General features: G+C 46.4%; 1 protein-coding gene across 1 annotated transcript in view; it reads right to left on the reverse strand.

Moving 5' to 3' along the window:
- pemt (phosphatidylethanolamine N-methyltransferase) overlaps positions 1 to 14,169 on the reverse strand; it is a 151,075-nt gene extending 136,906 nt beyond the window's left edge. Inside the window, 2 exon segments of the mRNA XM_038819345.1 lie at positions 1,050 to 1,157; positions 13,948 to 14,169. Of these exon segments, the coding sequence (XP_038675273.1) occupies positions 1,050 to 1,142 (93 nt within the window). The 5' untranslated portion in view covers positions 1,143 to 1,157; positions 13,948 to 14,169.
- Positions 14,170 to 22,491: the final 8,322 nt, after the last annotated feature.

Below are 22,491 nucleotides of genomic sequence, written 5' to 3' on the forward strand. Positions count from 1 at the left end.
CTGCTACAGCTAAGGGGCTAGCACCGGCACCTCGTGGAACTCAATCGATTCCAATGAGAAATGGTGCCGAATTCACCAGTTCTGCGATTCACACACAAGGGCTGGCAAGTTGCAGCCGCATATACACACTGCACTCCCCACACACACCATCCCAGCGAACAAGATGGCAGCTAGGAGAGCAGCCCCGCGGTTTACCGACGCCAAGCTGGAGATCCTCTTGGATGTGGTGGAGAAGTGGATGACCCAGTACCCAGGCCCGAAAAGGAGGCTGCAAGCTGCCGTTCGCCATGCCTGGGCGCAGGTGGCAGCGGCCATCGACGCAGTGGGTACTATCAGTGGCAAATGAATTTCAGTCCGGATAAGTGTGAGGTGATGCACCTGTGCAGTGGGTACTATCAGGACCAGCCAGCAGTGCCGTAAAAACTGCATGATCCCCTCAGGTGGCCACGGTGATTGGGCAGCACTATGCCCATGGTACTAACCCCCGTAACTTGACACTGCACCCCCCACACCTAAGGGTGGCACAACCCCACCCTGCACCACACATCGATACCCGTACCAACCTGTGTCTGCGTAGGTTTCCTCCGGGTGCTCCGGTTTTCTCCTACAAGTCCTGAAAGACGTGCTGTTAGGTGATTTGGGCATTCTGAATTCTCTCCCTGTGTACCCAAACTGCTGTCGGAATATAGCGACTAAGGGCTTTTCACAGTAACTTCATTGCAGTGTTAATGTAAGCCTACTTGTGACAATAAAAATTATTATTATAATTGGTATAAAATTGATGCATTGTGTTTTTGGATGTCTTTTAGTAAACCGGATGCTTAAGCCAATCAACATTCTTTACATGTCAAGGTCCCATAGGACACTTATTGAGAATATCCACCAGGAATATTCTTCTTTGACATTTTATACAATTAGGTCTATATTTCTCTCATCGGGATATCAGAGTGGGGATTTTTGGAATGAGTCCACTTTTGACAAATGGTATGAAAATACATCAGAGAATGCAGTAATTATGCAGAACTGTATAAGCAACAGCCAATACTCACAATATTCCAGAACAATGGGTTGAAAGCGACAGCCAGGATAGCTATATTAAACTTCAGGTCTGTCCAATCGAAGTAGCTAAAAATATCGGCCATTGTTGAAATATTGATCTGAAAGAAACATTTTTAATATTTCTATTTTTGACAAATGCAAAGAAGACTCGTACAACTTTTAGCTGTTTAATGTTATTTTACAAGTTAGAAAGTTCATTAAAACGTATCCAATGATTCACTTGGTTAATAATAATAATAATCTATATTGTTAAAGTACAAGCATCGCGGTCGGAGAGAGCAGCAAGGGGACAAGTATAATTCCCTCTCTGAGCCAGGTTAGCTGATTTCAGCCTGACAACATATGCATCCTGGACTTGGGGCTGGAAAAACTGAATGATTCCCATTTTTGATCAGCATCTAGCGACTCAGACCAGAAGTGCACATCAAGTGAATGAAGGATTGACTGTGATGTTTCCCACAGTCAGTCAGTTGAAGCTTAAACATAAATGACCAAGCGGGTGAGGCACTGCCATTTTTCGAACTGCACTCTCTCTGGTCAATGCTCCTATGAAAGCAGGAGATGGATTTTTAAAAATAGGTGGAAAGTAATCCTTGCATTGATGAATCAAAAAAAAAACAAGCATAATATTACAGATGGTAAAAAAGTGTCCACACAGCCTGTAAGTACTGTGGGAAAAGAAAGTCAAGTTTAATCAAAAACAGTTGTGGTTAGGAAATGTGATCTGTAATTCTCAAAGCTATTAAACAAATTATAATAATTGCTTTACGACCTTCACTTGCTTAAATGTGGAACATAATAATAGTGACAATAAACAGATGCTTATACTATTAGTTTGAAGGTAGCATTTAAAACTAACTTTATTTTGCTGGTTCTGTGAAATACAACAAAAGTATTTTAATAAGAAGAAAATAAATACAATTTTGGTTAATTAGTCCACGCAACCACTGAAGAAAATAGTCACTGCAGTATTTAACAGAAGATAATTTAGAATACTGTCTGCATAGTCAATAACAGTCTTGTGTCACTTGCCAAGACTTTTGTAATATACACAATATATTTCAACATAGCTGTGGCAGGGTGGGTGGTAAATACAGAAAACATTTGTACCTTGCAAATCTGATGAATGATTCTGCAGATGAGGTTGGGGCAAATTATAACTTTAACAGCAAAGCCTTGACTGACTGTAATCTAAAATGTATGGCTGAGCTTTTCCTCTTCATGCCAGAGACACACGGTCAAAAGGATCAGGAGTAGTCCATTCGGCCCACCAAGCCTGCTTTGCCATTCAAGGGGAGCTGGTGGTGTATTATCACTGGACAAATAATCCAGAGATCCAGTGGATGTTCTGGAGTCCAAGGTTTGAATCCTACCATGGCAGATGATGGAATTTGAATTCAATAAAAATGTGGAATTAGAAGTCTAATGATTAACATGACACCATTGTCAATTGTCGTAAAAAGCTGCCTGGTTCACTAATGTTGTTTATCCTAGAATCATAGACTTTACAGCGCAGGAGGCCATTCGGCCCATTGAGTCTGCACCGGCCCCACACCTCCACCCTATCCCTATCACCCAATCTAACCTTTTAACACTAAGGGACAATTCAGCATGGCCAATCCATCTAACCTGCACATCTTTGGACTGTGGGAGGAAACCGGAGCACCCGGAGAAAACCGGAGCAGTCACGGGGAGAACGTGCAAACTACACAGTCACCCGAGGGCGGAATTGAACTGGGAACCTTGGAGTGGTGAGGCAGTAGTGCTAACCACTGTGCCTCCCTTTGGGAAGGAATTCTGCCATCCTTACCTGGTCTGGCCTACATATGACTGCAGACCCATAGCAATGTGGTTGACTCTTAAAAGGCTCTCTGAAAAAGCCTAGCAAACCACTCAGTTTAAGGGTAATTACAGATGAGCAATAAATGCTAGCCCAACCAGAGACGCCCACATCCCATAAAAAACAAAATCAAACTGATCATTGCTGATCATCTACCTTTACACCATTTTCCCTATTATCTGCATATCCCTTGATGCCATTAGTATCCAGAAATCTATCACAGTCATAGAATCCCGACAGTGCAGGAAGCCATTTGGCCCATCAATATGCACCAACCCTCCAAAAGAGCACCCCACGTAGCCCCATTGCCCTGTCCTATCCTTGTGATCCCACCAAACCTGCACATCTTTGAACATGCAGGAGCAATTTAGCATGGCCAATCCACCTAACCTGCACAATTTTGGACTTTTGATCAATTTCTATCTTTACTGAGTTTCCACAGCCCTCTACGGTACCTTAGAGTGAATAAATTCCTCCTCATCTCAAACTTAAATAGCCTGCCCTTATCTTGAGACTGTGTTCCTTGGTTCTAGACTCACCAACTAGGGGAAACATCGTGTAGTTAGCTGCCAAGACTCGTGAATGGATGATGAACAAAAACACACACGCACACACGAAGGAAAACTTTGTTGTGGTCACAAACAGCCTGTACATTGAGTGAGTGGAAGGAATTTAATTTTTTCAGAGAATTTACAGAATTTTTTTTCATAGAATTTACAGAGCAGAAGGAGGCCATTCAGCCCATCGTGTCTTCACCGGCTATTGGAAAGAGCACCCTTCTCAACCGCACACGTCCACCCTATCCCCATAACCCAGTAACCCCATCCAATACTGAGGGCAATTTTGGACACTAAGGGCAATTTAGCATTGCCAATCCACCTAACCTGCACATCTTTGGACTGTGGGAGGAAACCCACGCACACACGGGGAGAACGTGCAGACTCTGCACAGACAGTGACCCAAGCCAGGAATCGAACCTGGGCTCCTGGAGCTGTGAAGCAATTATGCTAATCACTATGCTATGGAAGGGTGTTTGCCCTTCCAAACACCTTTCATGACCACCAGATGTATCAAAAGTGCTACAGCTAAGGCAATACTTTTGAACTGAAATGAAATGAAATGAAAATCGCTTGTCATAAGTAGGCTTCAAATGAAGTTACTGAGAAAAGCCCCTAGTCGTCACATTCTGGCGCCTGTTCGGGGAGGCTGGTATGGGAACTGAACCTGCTGCTGGTCTGCCTTTGTCTGCTTTCAAAGCCAGCGATTTAGCCCTGTGCTAAACAATCACTGTTTTGATGAATTGATGATAATTTGATGAAGGTGTCCGAATTATGAGTTGGAGCCTTTATGGCAACATGGGTGCAATCACAGCACCCTGAACCTGAGGGAAGCCTGCAAATTGGACAAAGGCTGTTGCTCTTTAAATCCAAGGTGCCAAATCTACAGGGAAAGTAATGTCATCCTGCACACAAGCAAACAGGACTAGTACAGCCTTAATACATTTGTGTGCTGCTGACTGTTATATAACAGACAGACCTGCTGCTGAGCTCTGGAAAGAACCTGAGGCAGAGAAATTGAGAGTGGCTGTTACGTTTATAGCCGCTGGCAGGGAATGGGGGTCAACAGAATGTGGCTTGAGTTTTTGCTGCACCATGTGGCGTACATTTGTCACCACCTCAGGGTTTAACTTTGCTCACCTTCGGCACTGGTTGTCCTTTATATAGCGGTTTATGCCCTAGACCTGTACACCCTTCCTACAGGGTAGTACTGGATTGTCCTGCATATCTTCCTCCTTCCTGGTGTACATTGTGCTGCCTCCCCCTCCTGCCCTTCGGCTGCACACATTGACTGGTTTCTGAGGCATCTATGGTGAGGGTGCCATGCTCACCGTGTACCTTCCTTCCCACTAAGTGCAATGTGCCCTTCTCCAGCGCAATGTTTGTCCCGGCGCCTGCATGCATGAGTCAGTAAAGGCAAAAATAAAACTAACCAGCAAGTCCAATGGACCCGCCCATCTATACCCTTGTTTTAAAGCAAGACAGATTGAATTGAGTTTTTCTGCTAATTCTGGCACAGTTAAGCTAAGTTTAAAGAAATTCCACAGGGCGTGCCTGCACCTCTCCAAAGGGGAACTCTGGCTATTCAAAGAGGCACAATGTTCAGACCTGATCTTGCCCAGTCTCTTCTTTGCATGTAGCACTTCTGACACCAGACACCAAAATATGACTTGAATGGGGGCAGCTACTGATTTCTATTAGCAGCTGCCCTCATACAACATACATGCATGAATCTCAACCAGAGCCCAATCCCGCGCTCGTGTTTGGGGGTGTGATTCCAATTTCAAGGCATGTCCCCCCATTTTTACTACACTTGCCATTGTAATTGTAATTGAAAGTCAGGTGTATAGATGGAATTTTGTCTTTTGGAGACTAAGACCAGTGGTGGGGCAGGAAGGTCAGTGATTCCTGCTGGGTGGTGGGACAGCTGAACACTTGTGATCTTCTGCTGTTCAGATCATTAATTATACATCTGCAATGAGCTCAGCGGATCTTGTGAAGGGACAGGCAGGAAGTTGGTCACCTCATGGGGTCAAAGGCTCTAAAGCCATATTTAAAAGGCACGCAGCCAGAACTGACTCAATGCCGGCCTGGAGGTCCACATTACTCCCCCAGAGTAATTTGCAGCTGCAGCTCACACTGGAGAAGCTGGAAGACGTGAGCAATCACATCCCAGATATACAAGGGTAATTCCAGTATTGCCTATCACACTGACCTTCCTGCCCACTACTGGACTTAGTCTCCAAAAGACAAAATTCCATCTATATGCCTGACTTTCAATTACAATTACAATGGCAAGTGTAGCAAAAATGGGGGACATGCTTTGAAATTGGAATCACACCCCCAAACACGAGCACGGGATTGGGCTCTGGTTGAGATTTACGCATGTGTGTTGCATCTCTAAATAAGAGCGATGCACCCATCATCGGGCCAATGCTCATTGTTGCAGTGATCCATGTTTGCCAGCATCTTGATCTTCTAGAGGCCTAGCTGCTTCTTGCTACTCAGTCCTCTGCTCTTCTTGGTGCTGTGCCAACTACTGTCGATCCCTCCTTCACCTCATCTGGATGAGAGTCATTACCAAGGCCGGTGTCTTGCAACTTGCATCATTAATGCCTGAGTGGATGTGTGACCCAATTGAAATGAAACATTTAGTTTGCATATCCTTTACAGGCTTTCTTCCCTCTCAAGGCCAGCAGGCCAATAAGCCCTTTGCCTGGCCTCGGTCTAGTCATCCCCAGCATACCCCTTCCAGGTAAGGACATGCTGGAGGACCAGAGATGGGTGTTCCTCCCATGCATACATGCCTGTGAATGGAGACTTTGTTCTGTGACCAGGATGATGAGAGCCATGATGAGACACTATTCCGCTGGTCTCCACTACCCGAGACTCTGTAGTGATACCATTGCCTCGGCAGCATATGTCAGCAAAGACCATTCATCTGGGAGGATGGAGGTTTGGAGTCACGAGTTGGCTGCCATTGACCCCTTAAAGATTGGTAAGATTTTAGAGTCCATTATCAAAGATGAGATCGCGGAGTATTTGGAAGTGCATGATAAAACAGGACTGAGTCAGCACGGCTTTGTCAAGGGGAGGTCACAGTTGACATATCTGTCAAGAGTTATTTGAGGAGGTAACAAGGTAGTTAGACAAAGGAGGATCAATGGACGTGATTTATTTCAATTTCCAGAAGGCCTCTGACAAGGAGACTGTTAAATAAGTTATGAGCCCTTGGCGTTAAGGGTAAGATCCTGGCATGGATGGAGGATTGGCTGACTGGCAGAAAGCAGAGTGGGGATAAAGGAGTCTTTTTCAGGATGGCAGCCGGTGATTAGTGGTGTGCCTCAGGGGTCTATGCTGGGATCTCAATTTTACACAATATACATTAATGATCTGGAGGAAGGAACCGAAGGCACTCTTGCTAGGTTTGCAGATGATACCAATACCTGTCGAGGGACAGGTAGTATTGAGGAAGCAGGGGGGCTTCAGAAGGACTTGGACAGGCCAGGACAGTGGGCAAAGAAATGGCAGATGGAATACAATGTGGAAAAGTGTGAGGTTATGCACTTTGGAAGGAGGAATGGAGCCATAGACTATTTTCTAAATGGGAAATGCTTAGGAAATCGGAAGCACAAAGGGACTTGCGAGTCCTTGATCAATATTCTCTTCAGGTTAATGTGCAGATTCAGTCGGCAGTTAGGAAGGCGAATGTAATGTCACGTTCATGTCGAGAGGGTTAGAATACAAGAGCATGGATGTACTTCTGAGGCTGTATAAGGCTCTGGTCAGACCCCATTTGGAGTATTGTGAACAGTTTTGGGCCCCTTATCTAAGGAAGGATGCCCTGGCCTTGGAAAGAGTCCAGAGGAGGTTCACAAGAATGATCCCTGGAATGAAGAGCTTGTCATATGAGCAATGGTTGAGGACTTTGGATCTGTACTCGTTGGAGTTTAGAAGGATGAGGGGGGGGGGGGGTTTATTGAAATTTACAAGATACTGCGAAGCCTGGATAGAGTGGACGTGGAGAGGATGTTTCCACTTGTAGGAAAAACTAGAACCAGAGGACATAATCTCAGACTAAAGGAACGATCCTTTAAAACAGAGATGAGGAGGAATTTCTTCAGCCAGAGGGTGGTGAATCTGTGGTACTCTTTGCCGCAGGAGGCTGTGGAGGCCAAATCACTGAGTGTCTTTAATTCAGAGATCGATAGGTTCTTGATTAATAAGGGGATCGGGGTTATATGGAGAAGGCAGAAGAATGGGGATGAGAAAAATATCAGTCATGATTGAATGGTGGAGCAGACTCGATTGGCTGAATGGCCTTATTCTGCTTCTATGTCTTATGGTCTTAAGACATCATCCTCCCTCCCTCCCTGTTTCTGACTGCAGCTGATGAAAAACGGCACTGAAAGAACAGCAACTCCAAGTCTTGCTGGTATCTCAATGTTATGACACTCATGAATCAGGAACAAACCTGCTGCACTGCGAACGTCACCATAGAGAACTGGGTTTGGTTGATATCCAGTTGACTCATAATTATTAGGGTGTCCATTTACTCGGACGCTTGAACTCCACTCACCCGAAAAGACCCTTCTCACACTTCAAGGAATCTCACTAACATGATCAAGATCAGATTGGAAAAATGATGTGTGTCACCTTTCAAACTCTCCCTACCACCTTCAACCCTTCCCTTAGTGTCCCCCTGTCGTCATCACCCTAGACCCATCCGAAATCATCATTCCTCTCCCCTCACTCCACCCTAACCCCTCTCTTCCAGCCTTCACGTGACTCCCATCTCAGCCGTGGCGCAGTATTTGCTACCGGCACTCAAATGAAGCTATGCGGGGTCCCCAAGAAAGCGAAAGCAACATATACCAACCTAAAAATCATGGAAGATGTCAATTTCGCCAGGTGCACACCAGTTCCAAAATTGAACATTCTAAATTCTCACTGGCGGTGAACTTAAATTGGACAAACTTAATTCTGCTGAGGTGGCCTTTTAATTAGCATACATGAAATGCTAATGAATGCAAATGGAGTTCCTGACATTGTTTGTCGGGTAGCTCGGCCCAAAGTTAACCTGACATCAAAGTCAGGAGAACAAAACTTGATTCTCCGCCAGGAGTACCGGAAATAAGAAGGTGATGCAGCAACACCAGTGCCACTTGAAAGTAGGCTGGAGCCCTCCAGGTCCTGGCTCTCCATGGACGCCCTGTCGGACAACATGCTGGTCCTACTCCAGGAAGCGAGAAGCAATGAGCGCATCCCTAGCCTTCCTGCCTGTGCACATTCTTGTCCCCACCTGGTCTCCAACACCTGGATCCTCAGCAGCCTCTTCCTCAACTCCTTTCTGATGTCCTCCTTTTCCGAAGATCCTTATCATGCTGCTCCTTCAGGTCTTCCTCATGAAGGTTGCTGCCCCACTGAAATCCAGGTCATGTAGTACACAGGAGACCACTGTCATCCGGGAGACCTTCTGTGGCCTGTATTGGAGGACCCCACCATACTTGTTGAGGCAGAAGTGCCGATGCACCGCTCTATCATTAGGTGGCATTGTGAGCCTCATTGTACCAGGCCCCTGCTGCGGCCTCTGGTCTCCACACGGGCGTCATCAACCAAGACCTCAGGGGATATCTTTTGTCTCCTTCAAGCCATCCCTGCCTCCTGAGGTGACCCTCAAAAATGCCAGAGACTTGCGATTGCCCGAGGATGTAACTATCATGCATGCTTCCTGGAAAACATGCACACACATGCATGAATCCTATCTGGTGGTCACATACCAACTGCACATTGAGGGAGTGGAATCCCATCCTGCTTATGAAGGGGATTCTCTTATACCAAGGGGCGTGTAGAGCGACATGGATGTAGTCAATTGCCCCTGCACCTGTGGCAGAGGAGCTATGATGCTGAATCCCATAGCCCTCTCATCTTGCTGGGCGTGGTTGAAGTCAAAATTAATAAAGCACAAAGCCTTTGCATAGAGTGCATCCCTGACCATATGGATGCACTTATGGTGGATGTTAGCAAGATGCTGTGCAGGTCACCCATGAAGCCCTGAAACAATTGCGTTGCATAAAAGTTGAGGGCTGCCGTGAACTTCAGGGAATGGTGTCCTCCACCACAATGTACTGCACAGTCTGCTGTGGCACATATTGTCCAAAAGCTCGATGAGGACACTCAGGTCTTGTCTACCCTCGATCTCTTTCTACGCCTTTGTGCCCTCTGCACAGCTGGTGACCCCCCCTGGTCTCCGGCTTACCCTGTGACCCCCCAGGTCTCCGCCGGCTTCCCTGGGTGTTGCTGCACATTGCTGCAGGAGTCTATGCTCCTCCAGTGCTGTAATATGAAGAATAGCCAGCTCATAATTATATCGCTTGGTTACCTGTGAAGAGTGTGTGAGAGAGAGAGAGAGAGCGAGAGACGCACAGTCAGATTGGTGTCGTAGCTGGATAACATCAGTGCCCCCCTGACCCATTGGCCTCCTGAACCTGGAAGCAGCCTGTCCGGCGCCTTATCCAGCACCTACCGCTAATTCACAGCTCAGATCACCATAGTATTACTGCCCTCAGCCTATGCCCTTACTCTGTCAGTCGCCTCTGTCCTCTTCTCTGGTTCTCCCCTCCTTTATCCTCTATATCACTAGGGGTTCTGCTCGCACATCCCTAATAGGTAGGGTCAACTGGACGGTGATGTCTGCCACCATACCCCCCCAGGCTGGGCCATCGTCTTGCAGGGTCTTTCAGGGTCTCATCCACCCAGCCCATTAGGCCCACCTTCTAGACTCTCATTACACCCATCCCCATCCCATGTGGCTCGCGGCCACAGTGGCAAACTAACACAGCCCTCTAAGAATTTTTAAACAAGTCAGCAGACTTCATGACCACCATACCAGCCACATACCCAATCCTGGAAACCTCTGACAACCCCCTCGCCCCCACCCTCCAAACAACCCACCTATGCCATTGGACACCCTCTCAGAGGTTATGGCGCCTGGTTCCAGTTTTTAAAAAGCAGTAGTAATCCATGCCTGGTGAGTGGGTAGAGTCAATGGGGGCTGAAGATGTAATATTAATCATTAATATATTATAACGGATTAGGATTCATGCATATCAGGTGTGTGCCTGCCCTGAGGATCGCGTCATTGGGGCGAGCCCGGAAAGCCCGCATTTCAAAATCTCGTTGCCGCAAATCCTGATTTTGGCCTCTTCCGTGAATTACCTGTCATTACGGGATTTGCGCCCGTGGCTAAGGCAGCTGCTAAATCCCACCCTGACTTTTTCCAATCACGCCAAATCACATGGTCCTGCCGCCACGAATCCCAACTCTGGGGGCAGCGGAACTTCCGTCCTATGTTTGTGACCACCTGAAAAAGGCACCACATGAAAATAATGGCTTCTATTATCTATCACATTGAAAATGATAAGCAGATGTATACCCGATGTTACAAAAGTAACACATTAAAATATAGACGGAGATTAAGAAAGTGAAGTACTAGCCGAAGACTAGGTCTAGACCCTAGTTTCTGATAGTGAGAAGATGTGATGGGCTAAATGACCAATTTATATAGAACAGTACAGCACAGACCAGGCCCTTCGGCCCTCAATGTTGTGCCGAGCCATGATCACCCTACTCAAACCCACGTATCCACCCTATACCCGTAACCCAACAACCCCCCCCCCCCCCCCCCCCCCCCCAACCTTACTTTTATTAGGACACTACAGGCAATTTATCACGGCCAATCCACCTAACCCGCACATCTTTGGACTGTGGGAGGAAACCGGAGCACCCGGAGGAAACCCACGCACACAGGGGGAGGACGTGCAGACTCCACACAGACAGTGACCCAGCCGGGAATCGAACCTGGGACCCTGGAGCTGTGAAGCATTTATGCTAACCACCATGCTACCCTGCTGCCCCCCATATGCTGTGACATTTCATAATTCAATACCAATCATAAAAGATAGTTAATCTCGCAACTGAAGCGCTGGTGTCATATGAATAGAACATAATTGAAGGAAGTTGCACAGGGGTTGGAAGAAGTGTGAACATCACAAACAAATTACCAGTCAGAGGATTCCAGGAATGCTCTTTGAAAAGATGCAGCTGTCAACAAAGACACGATAATAGCACAGACCGTATGGACAACTTGTTACAGATACAACACATGGGAGGCTGTGTTACTTGTGATGTTCAGATATAGGATTGCAAAGTTCCAAGAACATGATCTGTACAACAGCACAATTTGTACACGGCCAAAAAAAATCATAAAAATCATAATAGAGGCACATGCTATCTTTGTTGGTGAGTCATCCTGGTGATAAGCATCGATATAAAATAACTGAACTCTGCACATGTGAACACATTGTAGCATATAGAAAAGCTCGATTTATATGGGTCCCAAGATATGGCACAATGACACAGCAGATAACTGAAATCTAGCTGATTCTTTTATTAGGCACTTAATTATGTTAGGGAAACAATCAGATTTGAGTGATTTCACATTAAATATGCTTAAAAATAATTGATTTTTAGCTTGTAAGTTTCAGTCCTTCCTCAGGTGTGAAGCAAAGACTGTAAATACATTGTATGAAAGTACAAGTGACTTACAATTTCTAAAGTTCAGAACTCACAACCCCAAACGGACAAATATATTCCATGCCCATAAAAAGCAAGATCCACTTTTTATTTTCTTGGTATTTTTATTTTCAATTTTGTCAATTAACCTTTAATTCTTTCATGGGATGTTAGCGTCACCAGCTGGGCCCGCGTGTGTTGCCAATCCCTAATTGCCCTTGAACTAAGTGGCTTGCTGGGCACTTCAAAGTGACACTCCATCAAAATTGAATATTGCCCACCCGCCATTGCATCATAAGATCACTCATTGCTCCTACAGTCCATTTTTCATCTCTTGATTGGATGCACGTCACAGTGCACCGTCACAGTGCACCATGACTCGCTTCGGATAACTGACACTGACAAATCCCTACTTTTGAGGATATTACTTGATTTAATAAATATCAGTGCGATTCTGAATTCTCATCGCACAATTAGACATCCCTGTTGAATTAAAAATTAGTTTGATGCAAATTCTCAGAATACCTGAAAAATAGGGCGGCACGTGGCACAGTGGTTAGCATTGCTGCCGACAGCCCTGGGTTAGAATCCCAGCCCTGGGTCACTGTCCGTGTGGAGTTTGCCCATTCTTCCCGTGTCTGCGGGGATTTCACCACAACCCAAAGATGTGAAGGGTAGGTGGATTGGACATGCTAAATTGCCCCTTAGTTGGAAAAGAAAAAATAATTGGGTACTGTAAATTTATTTTAAAGAGAATAGCTGAAAAATGGTCGGAAAGAGATGGCCCGAATGTTTAGGGGGAAAGGGCTGAGTTGAGTTGTGGTGTCAGTGTGGTTTCAGAACAGCCGGGAGCATTTTCTAATAACACCGGGCGCGATTCTCCGCAAATGCGACGAGTCGTAAAGGCTGCCGTGAACCTGCCCGTGTTTCACGGCAGCCTCCGCACCCCCTCCCGGGACCCGATTCTCCCCCCCGGGCGGTGCTAGCAGCGGGGCCCCGTGAAGCACAGCATCGCGGGCTTAGCGACCGTCGCTAAGTCCGCGCGCCAAGCGTCACGCCGGCTGACGCGCACGATGACGTCAGCCGCGCATGTGCGGGTTCGAGGGCTCCAACCCGCGCATGCTCGGGTGATGTCATCATGCAGACGCGTCAAACCCGCGCATGCCCCTCAGCCACCCCGTGGACTGATCCTACGGGGCGGCGGAAGAACAAATAGTGCGCGGGTATCGGACCCGCTGCCCACGATCGGTGCCCACTGATCACAGGCCCATGCCACCCTTGGCACGGCCGTGGTGCAGCCGTGCCAATCGGTGCCATGGTTGTCCGGGATGGGCACTTTGCGGCCGTTTTCATGAACGCTGAAAGCAGGTGTGATCGTGGCCGTGAAAACGGCCGTAAACACCGCGGTATTCGGCCCATCGGCCTGCAGAGAATCACTGTTCGCCATAAAAAACGGCGAGCAGCAATTCGTGTCGGGGGCGGCCGGAGGGGGGGGGGGGAGAGAATAGCGGGTGGCCGTAAAAATTGTCAGGACAGCCCTCCCGCTATTCTCCGACCCGTCGTGGGCAGCGGAGAATCGCGCCCACCATGTTTCTTGTCGAGATTTGAGCATCTAATTTTAAAAGAAATACTTAGCAGGTGATGGTGGTGTCTGTCGAGCTATTTTTAAAAAAATTGGTTCATCAAATAACCACAGCTCAGGTGGGGAGGTTGGTGAAGGAAGTGGAATTTAAATACAACGCAGAACCAATAGGCCCTCCCCCAAGAGCCCATAGTCCCTCCCCTCCCCCCCCAAAACCTGTCCTGGGGAGGGGGCTGATTGGAGAGGTTCTCTGCCTCTCCCGGGCACAGTTAGGAAGGGGGGGGGGGGGGGACAATGGCAACCACGCGGCCTGTCAGCGGAGCGAGAAGCGATACCTTGCGGTAATCCAGGTTGGCAAAGCCTCCGCAGCAGTCCACGGCTAAATCGCTGGCAGAACCTCAGGAGGATCTTCAATGTCCGTGTCACGGTGGGTTTGGGGTTGCGGGTCCGTCAAGCCGATATTATATATATTTTTTTTGAACCGCCTCTGAAGGAGCCAAGGGTTTCCGCAATAAGCGCCCTCCGAAAATGCAACAAACGCCGGCCGTGCGCATGCGCGAGCCTCGCTCTGCCCGCTGGGAGATGTAGTTCCACTTGGCTCAACAGGCTCTGTGCGCCCACAATGGGGCCAACCTTACGACCTGCCAAATCAGGTCTCAGCATTGCCAAGGTACTCTTGAGAGCAGGTCACTGTTGCAAACCCAGCATTGTTGACATAAATGACCCAGTCCAGAGATAACAGTGATATTGATTGAGTGATACATTTTGGCTGGGTGGATACCAGAACAACTCTCCTACTCTTAGAATAATGTCAAATATTCGCTGTCAAGTTTTTCTCCTTCATTCATGATTTATTCTTCCTGGTCAACTTTTCAATAGACAAGGAGCATGTTGCAAAAAAAAAAGCAATGTCAAGTTGTGTCTGGTTTTAAAAATCAACCTCGCATTGCTCAAAACATTCAGAGTCAAATGACCTTTCTTCATTTGGGTGGGATCACTATTTGTGTGCCTGTAACTGCTCTTTGTACCCAGTTTGTTACAAATCAGCTTTACATTTGTGTTCAGGCCAATAAAGTGTTCAACCACCTAACTGATTTAATATACTTCCACCTTCTCAGGATGTCCCAAATGAATTATTTTGACTTGGAGTTGTTTTGCAGTTATTTGGGGTAACCAATTTGTTAATCTTTGCCAATGATGTTGGCTGAAGGAGAATTGTGGCCAGGACAGAACTTAGTAAACCTCTTTTGCTGTGCAAAATGTCCCATGGAATTTATCCACCTGAGCAGTGCCTTGATTCAACATATTGTCGAAAATGCAGCACCTTGACCATGTAGGACCTCTTTGGGATCAGGCTGAAGTGAAAGCCTAGATTATGAATTCAAATTTGGGCAGCAGGTTGGTGCAGTGGATGGCTTACGGCGCCGAGGTCCCAGGTTCGATCCCGGCCCCGGGTCACTGTTCGTGTGGAGTTTGCACATTCTCCCCATGTTTACATGGGTTTCGCCCCCACAACCCAAAGATGTGCAGGGTAGGTGTAGTGGCCATGCTAAATTGCCCCTTAATTGGAAAAAATGAATTGGGTACTCTAGATTTGTATTAAAAATGAATTCAGTTTCTATAGTTGGACTTAATCCTGGGCGGCATGGTAGCACAGTTGCTTCAAAGTGCCAGGGACGGGGGTTTGATTCCCAGCTTGGGTTGCTGTCTACACATTCTCCCCGTGTCTGTGTGGGTTCCTTCTGGGTGCTCTTATTTTCTCTCTACCCGAACCGGTGCCAGAGAGTGGCGACTAGGGGATTTTCAAGGTAGCACAGTGATTAGCACTGTTGCTTCACAGCGCCAGGGTCGATTTCCAGCTTGGGTCACTGTCTGCGGAGTCTGAATCTCCCATATCTGCGTGGATTTCCTCCGGTTTAGAACATAGAACAGTACAGCACAGAAAAGGCCCTTCGGCCCTCAATGTTGTGCCGAGCCATGATCACCCTACTCACACCCACATATCCACCCTATACCCGTAACCCAACAACCCCCCCTTAACCTTACTTTTATTAGGACACTACGGGCAATTTAGCATGGCCAATCCACCTAACCCACACATCTTTGGACTGTGGGAGGAAACCGGAGCACCCGGAGGAAACCCACTCACACAGGGGGAGGACGTGCAGACTCCACACAGACAGTGACCCAGCTGGGAATTGAACCTGGGACCCTGGAGCTGTGAAGCATTTATGCTAACCACCATGCTACCCTGCTGCTGAGGGTTTCTTCCCTCAAGTCGCGAAAGACGTGCTGTTAGGTAATTTGGACATTCAGAATTCTCCCTCTGTGTACCCAAACAGGCGTTGGAGTATGGCGACTAGGGGCTTTTCAGAGTAACTTCATTGCAGTGTTAATGTAAGCCTACTTGTGACACTAATAAAGATTGTTATTATAAGTTTTCATGCATAATTTACTTACAAATGTAGAAAACCACCTTATGAACTGAAAAAATTAGCATATTTTAACTAATCTTTCTGATCAATCTTTTTCAATAGACGAGCTTGTTACAAAAAAATTAACACAACTTTATGTCTGTTTTCGAAAATCAGACAGGGTTTACTCAAAAGATTTGGGGTCAAATTTCTTTAATTCTTTTGCAAGTGATCACTATTTGTGTGCCCATACCTGGCCTTTGCACCAAGCTTTGTGTGCAAAGCAGCTTTGCATTTGTGTTCAGGCCAGTGAACTCAATAGTTATTCTCACCTGCGGAGTTTACCTCATTTGTTTTTGTCTATAACTAGTTACTTTGCCTTGTATTATTGTGTCAATTAGCAACAGTTGTTTTTCTAGATCTTGTGTGCAACTCAATAAACTAAAGGGTGGCAGCACTGGCAAAGTATGCATTAATAAAATGATCAAAGGACGCTTTGTGGACTTGGAAAGCAAATAGATCAAAGTGAAGATGAACTTAATGCGGTTTATCACACAGGTTACATTTTCTTGGTTGTACCATTTTAACAAGTACATATTTATCAATGTTTTCATAAATTATGAATAAGAAGAGGAAATTTAAAATTATTTCCAGCATCACCGTTCTCAATATGATAATTATGTATCAAAGGGAAAAAGACTTGTATCTATATGGTGCCTTTCATAAGCACTGGATGTCTCAAAGCACCTTACAGTCAATGAAGTCTGGACATTTTTTGGTAATGTAAAAAGTGCAGCAGCCAATCTGTGCACAGCAAGGTCCCACAAGTAATGTGACACTAACCAGTTTTTGCAATGATGATTGAAAGGATAAATATTGACCACGATCAATAACTACCCACTCTTCTTTGAAATAGTGCCGTGGAATCTTTTATGTCCTTCTGGAAGAGCAAATGGGGCTTGTATGAACAATAACTTTAAAGAATTTTACCTTGATCTCAATGAACAACAATGCAGTATATTTACACAGCACCCTTAATGTAGTAAAACATACCAAGGCATTTACGTGGTCAGCCAAAAATTGACACCAAATCAAATTGGAAGAAAACTGATGCTACCTTTGAAATTCGATAGTCTTGCATCCTGATGAGTGCAAACTGAAAAGCTTCAACAGCATGAATCTTTTTTCTGCAATATTCAAGTTCTATACTTCCAAGTGACCATTTCATATTTTCCAACATTTTTAATTAAAACTTACTATTCTCACTTTCCTACACTCCACTGGAATGAACTGATGCTGTAAGAAAACTGTAATTGCTGCCCTTTCAGAATGGATCATGTAAGGAAAGTTACACCCCCACCAACAGCAGACCCCAACCCTTGAATCCTCTGTCACCGACATTATCAACAACGTAAGAACTGACCTCTCTTCAGGCTCCAGTTTTTTTTATTAGATCAATTAGTATGTAAATCCACCTTCCTGTCTCTTAGTGCACATCAGTTTCCAATATGGGACAAGGAGCAGGAATTCCGGAGTGAGTGAGTCCCTTGCATGTGACTTTTTTTACATGACCTTGAGAAGGAAGATAAAGTCCCGGCGGCCAGACTGCCAGTGCAAGATTGGATCAATGGGAGAAGGATGAACTGGGAGGGGAGAAAATAAGCCACTTGTGTTGCACTTGTTGTTCGTGGCGTTGGTGTTGCGTGGATCTCTTCTCATCGACTTGGAGAGTGAGACTGAGAAACAAGGCAAGGGCCAGACTGGACACTATGTGGACCTCAGTAAGGAGCTTACTGCTTTCCAGTCTCCAAAGAGGGGAAGTTCTTGACCCCATCTATTCTTGTTGAGATCCCATTTGGGGTTGCAGTCTACAGCTTGGGAACAGCTCAGCTATTCATAGAATCATGGAATCCCTACTGTGCAGAAGGAGACCATTCAGCCCGTCGTGTCTGCACCGACCCTGTGAAATAGCACACTACCTTGCCCCACTCCCTATCCCCATAACCCCACTTAACCTTTTAGACATTAAGGGGCAATTTAGCATAGCCTGTCCACCTAACCTGCATATCTTTGGACTGTGGGAGGAAAACGGAGCACCCGGTGGAAACCCATGGAAACACGGGGAGAATGTGCATACTCCACACAGTTACCCAAGATCAAAATCGAACCTGAGTTCCTGAATGATGTTTAGGGCCATGGTCTTCTCAGAGGTAACTATGACTCATCAAGGAGTAGATTTAAGAGGATTAGCATTTATGACCAATGTTAAGTTTCTGGTCACTGGTAACCCCTAGGAATTGTTGGACAGGCCTTGTCAGTGCTAAAGCGATTTAATATCATTGGGGAGGTGGTTAAGCTGCCTCTTGGTGGCGATGGCCAACATATGATATTTGGTATATTATTTGCCACTTAGATTGAATGTTGTTGAGGTCTTACTGCATGTAAGCATACTGCTGCTTTATTTGAGGGATTGCAGCTGAAGCTGAACACTATACTGTCATCAATTGGGCCTCAGATATTATCAGCTACATTCCCTTTAGGACTACAGAAATACATTTTACAATCTCCTAATATCCAAGTGCTTTACAACCAATAAATAACTTTGAAGAGTGATAATGTGGGAAATGCAGCAACTAATTTGCAAACAGCAAATTGACCATAATCTGTGTTGATGGTGTTGATAAGAATGTCAATAGTTGGACTTTTTAAGATAACCTTTTGAATACTGTGAAGCCACAGTGCTATCCACTTGTGCTACCGTGCTGCCCCATCTTGTTACTTATCTTGCACTACATCACCTTCTTCGTCATTGGCACTTTAGTTTCGTAAGGTTTTAGCAGGCACTCTTATAGATTAATGTTTTTTTATTTGAGTATAAATTCATTTCCCTGGCCATTGTTTCCTCATTTTCCCAATTGTCCAACTGAGATGATAAATGTAGAAGTGACATCAAAAATCCGAGCTTTAGATACCAAAACGTGCATGACATCTCCAGGAGCGGGGAACGAGGAAAATAAAGACGGAGGACGGGAGGAGCAGCAGAAACGGAGGTGAGCGCGGGACGTCAGCGAGATCCGTCCGGGAGAAGCAGGCGACAAAAACACGAAAAAGTATCGCACAGTGTAATTATCTCTCCGGCACCCAAATGTATATTTGCCTCCCCAATCCCCCCCCCCCCCCCCCCCCCCCCCCGCCCCCCGCAAACAGTCACCTACTTACGTGGTGTAAATAATGTTGCCAGGTGTACAGAGCTGCCGCTGTCGAGCTGGTGCACAATACCCTACCAGTTATTCTATTTCATATTTTATTGTTTTTTTTTACTATGTACCATTTCCTTCTCCTTGATATGTTGGGGTGTGCCCTTCTATTCTAGATAGGTGTGTATATATATATATATATGTTTCTTATCCTGTGTATATAACGGTAATTATACATTGTTCAAACACCCAATAAAAAACATTTATAAAAAAAAAATCCGAGCTTTTATGTTGTTGGTAAACCAAAGAGACATTTGCCCTGTTTGTAGAAGTGGATCAAATTCAATGGAGGTCTAATTGTCCAAATTGAGCATATTTAAAATTAGGATATTCATCAAGCCAGAGGTCAGGTGAGAGTGACTGCCCTTGATATCAAGACAGCGTTTGACCAAGTATGGCATCAAGGAGCCTTAGCTAAACTGGAGTCAATGGGATCCAGGGGGGGAAACTCTCCGCTGGTTGGAGTCATACCTGGCACAAAGGAAGATGGTTGTGGTGGTTGGAGGTCAATCATCTCAGCTCCAGGACATCACTGTCAGAGTTTCTCAGGGTAGTGTCCTAGGCCCAACCATCTTCAGCTGCTTCTTCAATGACCTCCCTTCCATCATAAGGTCAGAGGTGGGGATGTTTGCAGATGACTGCATGCGGATGACTGCACAATGTTCAGCACCATTCCCAACTCCTCAGATCATGAAGCAGTCCATGTTCAAATACAGCAAGACCTCGACAGTATCCAGGCTTGGGCTGACAAGTGGCAAGTTACATTCGCAACACACAAGTGCCAGGCAATGACCATCTCCTACAAGAGAGGATCTAACCACTGCCCCTTGACATTCAATGGCATTACCATTGCTGAATCCCCCACAATCAACATCCTGGGGGTTACCATTGATCAGAAACTGTATTGGACTAGCCACATTAGTACTGTGGCTACCAGAGCAGGTCAAAGGCTAGGAAACCTATGGCGAGTAACCCACCTCCTGACCCCCTCAAAACCTGTCCACCATCTACAAGGCACAAGTCATGGAATACTTTCCACTTGCCTGGATGAGTGCAGCTCCAACAACACTCAAGAAGCTCAACACCATCCAGGGCAAAGCAACCTGCTTGATTGCTCCCCCTTCCACAAACATTCAAACTCTCCACCAGTGGTAGCCATGTGCACCATCTACAAGATGCACTGCAGTAACTCACCAAGTTTCCTTAGTCAGCACCTTCCAAACACATGGCCACTACCATCTAGAAGGAAGAGCAGCAGATACCTGGGAACCCCAACACCTGGAGGTTCCCCTCCAAGTCACTCACCACACTGACTTGGAAATATACCGCCGTTCCTACACTGTAGGAACAATGAGTGTTCCTACACCTCAAGGACTGCATCGGTTCAAGAAGGCAACTCACTACCACTTTCTGAAGGGAAGGGCAACTAGGGATGGACAATAAATGCTGGCCTAACCAGCGACGCCCACATCCCATAAATTCATTTTTTTTTAAAGCCCTTTTGTGATCTAGTTTACATGTCTGCTTTTTTTTAAAATTTAGAGTACGTACCCAATTCTTTTTTTCCAATTAAGGGGCAATTTATTGTGGCGAATCCACCTACCCTGTACATCTTTGGGTTGTGGGGCTGAGACCCGCACAGACACAAGGAGAATGTGCAAACTCCACATGGACAGTGACCCGGACCGACCAGCATTGAACCAGGGTCTTCGGCACCATAAGCCAGCAGTGCTAACCACTGGGCCACCGTGCCGCCAATCTTCTCAAACCACGGTGGAATGTGCTAATTTCTGATTTGCAGTAACGTTTGCAGTAAGATTTCCGCAAGGTTTTTTTAAAAAATTCAGTTTTACTGGATGTGGGTGTTGCTGGCTAGGCCAACATTTGTTGCCTACCCCTTATTGCCCTTAACAAGGTGGTGGTGATCTGCCTTCTTGAACCACTGAAGTCCATGTAATGTAGTTACACCTGCTGTGTCATTGGGGGTGGCATAGTGGTTATCACTGCTGCTTCACAGCGCCAGGGACCCGGGTTCAATTCTGACCTTGGATGACTGTGGAGTTTGTACGTCCTCCCCATGTCTGAGTGGGTTTCCTCCGGGTGCTCCACTTTCCTCCCACGGTCGAAAGTTGTTGGGCTAGATTCTCCGCTGGCGGGATTCTCCATTACGCCGGCAGAGCGCCCACTCTCAGGGATTTCCCAATGGCGTGGGGCTGCCCACAATAGGAAACTCCATTGACCGGCTGGCGGGACGGAGAACCCTGCTGCCGGCGGGGGCATGCTGCACCAGAAAATTGGCACAGCGGGACAGAGGATCCACCCATGGAGTTTAGGTGGATTGGCCATGCGAAATTGCCTCTTAATGTTTAAAGGTTAGGTAGGGAAGTGGGTCGAGGTAAGGGGGGTCGGTACAGACTCGGAAGGGCTGAATGGCCTTCTTCTGCACTGTAGGCATTCTTTGGAGGCAAAGAGTTCCAGGCTTTTATCCCAGGAGGAGTGAAGGAACGATAATATATTTCCAAGTCAGGATGGTGAGTGACTTGGAGGAGAACCTCTCGGTGATGGAGTTCACTTGTATCTGCAGCCTTTGTCCTTATAGATCGTAATGGTCATGGGTTTGGAAGGTGCTGGAAGGAGCATAGGTGAGATCCTGCAGTGCGCCTTTTAATCAGTCATTTTCAAACCCAGGGTTGCGACCTGCAGGTGTCAGGAGGTCGCGGGGCCATGCATCGTAGCATTCCCGATCGCGGGAAGAAGTGCCCAATGGTGCGACTGGCTCTTACAAATGCCTAACGTGACTGGCTTTCAGAATGCTGGGCGTTCCACGCATGTGTACCCCTCAACAGTACGCAGGCGTGGAGCCCAGTGGGACAGAATGCCTCCTTCTGACATTAGGGTGCTGACCCAGGAGCAGATTATTTTAAAAATCGCTGGCGTCTTCCTGCCTGGAGCGGCTGCAGAGAGCAAGCCATGTGCCCTGTATGCTGATGTCACATGTTCTGGGCGTGCAAGAGAGATTCCTCAATTTTGCAGCTGCCAGGAGTGCTGGTGTGAACTCTAGGGCCTCTGGTGAACAACCCATGAAGAAGGAGCTAAAAACTGGAACAAAGCAGCATAAAGATGATTACTTCAGGTGTGGGTTATTATTGTGCCACTGCAAATCAGGATTCAAAGTTCATGTGTGTTACATGCAGGAAAGCACTGGCAA

The sequence above is a fragment of the Scyliorhinus canicula genome, chromosome 15 (assembly GCF_902713615.1).
Source record: "Scyliorhinus canicula chromosome 15, sScyCan1.1, whole genome shotgun sequence".
Classification (NCBI taxonomy): Eukaryota; Metazoa; Chordata; class Chondrichthyes; order Carcharhiniformes; family Scyliorhinidae; genus Scyliorhinus; species Scyliorhinus canicula.